Source organism: Dipodomys ordii, unplaced genomic scaffold, assembly GCF_000151885.1.
Source record: "Dipodomys ordii isolate 6190 unplaced genomic scaffold, Dord_2.0 Scaffold210, whole genome shotgun sequence".
In the NCBI taxonomy this organism is placed as follows: domain Eukaryota; kingdom Metazoa; phylum Chordata; class Mammalia; order Rodentia; family Heteromyidae; genus Dipodomys; species Dipodomys ordii.
Genome location: NW_012267426.1, coordinates 22,034 through 23,335, shown reverse-complemented (window position 1 = coordinate 23,335; position 1,302 = coordinate 22,034). Strand labels below are relative to the sequence as shown.

The 1,302-nt window shown below is 47.8% G+C and overlaps 1 protein-coding gene across 1 annotated transcript in view; it reads left to right on the top strand.

Annotated features, from left to right (window-relative positions):
• The window catches only part of Asmtl (acetylserotonin O-methyltransferase-like), an 11,634-nt gene extending 10,973 nt beyond the window's left edge, over positions 1–661 (top strand). The window contains exon 7 of the mRNA XM_013035413.1: positions 231–661. Coding sequence (XP_012890867.1) covers positions 231–661 — 431 coding nt within the window. The remainder of the gene's footprint in view (positions 1–230) is intronic.
• Positions 662–1,302: the final 641 nt, after the last annotated feature.

Genomic DNA, 1,302 nt, shown 5'->3' with positions numbered 1-1,302 from the left:
GGAGGTATTATGGGATGGAGGGGAGGTCCTGGAGGTATTATGGGATGGAGGGGAGGTCCAGGAGGTATTATGGGATGGGGGGGAGGTCCAGGAGGTATTATGGGATGGAGGGGAGGTCCTGGAGGTATTATGGGATGGAGGGGGGGTCCAGGAGGTATTATGGGATGGAGGGGAGGTCCTGGAGGTATTATGGGATGGAGGCCACGTCCTGGACATATTATGGGATGCAGCTGATGTTGAGGACTTATTATGGGATGCGGCCTATGCTGAGGACCTATTATGGGATGGAGGCCATGCTGAGGACCTATTATGGGATGGAGGCCAGGTCCTGGACGTATTATGGGATGGAGCACACATAGAGAACGTATTATGGGATGGCACCTATGTCCAGGACCTATTATGGGATGTGGCCTACACTGAGGACTTATTATGGGATGGAGGCCAGGTCCACGGCCTATTATGGGATGCAGCCGATGCTGAGGACTTATTATGGGATGCGGCCTACGCCGAGGAGCTATTATGGGATGGACGCCACGTCCTGGACGTATTATGGGATGCGGCCTATGCTGAGGACCTATTATGGGATGGAGGCCAGGTCCAGGGCCTATTATGGGATGGAGGTCACGTCCAAGGGCCTATTATGGGATGGAGGCCATGCTGAGGACCTATTATGGGATGCGGCCGATGCCAATGTATATTATGGGATGTGCAATAGCAAATGGCTCTGTGGAGTATTATGGGATGTATCGGTGTATATTATGGGCTGTATCGTCATTACATGAAATATTATGGGATGTATAGAAGGTCAACGTATTATGGGATGCATCACCAGCCTATGAAGTATTATGGGATGTATGCGCTATCCATGTATATTATGGGATGGGTAATCCCTCTATGGAGTATGATGGGATGTATCGGTGTGTATTATGGGATGGACAATCACTCAGAACTATGATGGGATGGATTCACGTGTATTATTATGGGATGTATAATCACTGGATGGAACATTATGGGATGTAGACTACGCCAATGTCTATTATGGGATGTATCACTAGGTGAACTATGATGGGATGTGTGTGTCTATTATGGGCTGTAGGTGAAGTATTATGGGATGTGTGTGTATATTATGGGCTGTAGGTGAAGTATTATGGGATGTGTGTGTATATTATGGGCTGTAGGTGAACTATGATGGGATGGATGTGTCTATTATGGGCTGTAGGTGAACTATGATGGGATGTGTGTGTATATTATGGGCTGTAGGCGAACTATGATGGGATGTGTGTGTATATTATGGGCTGTAGG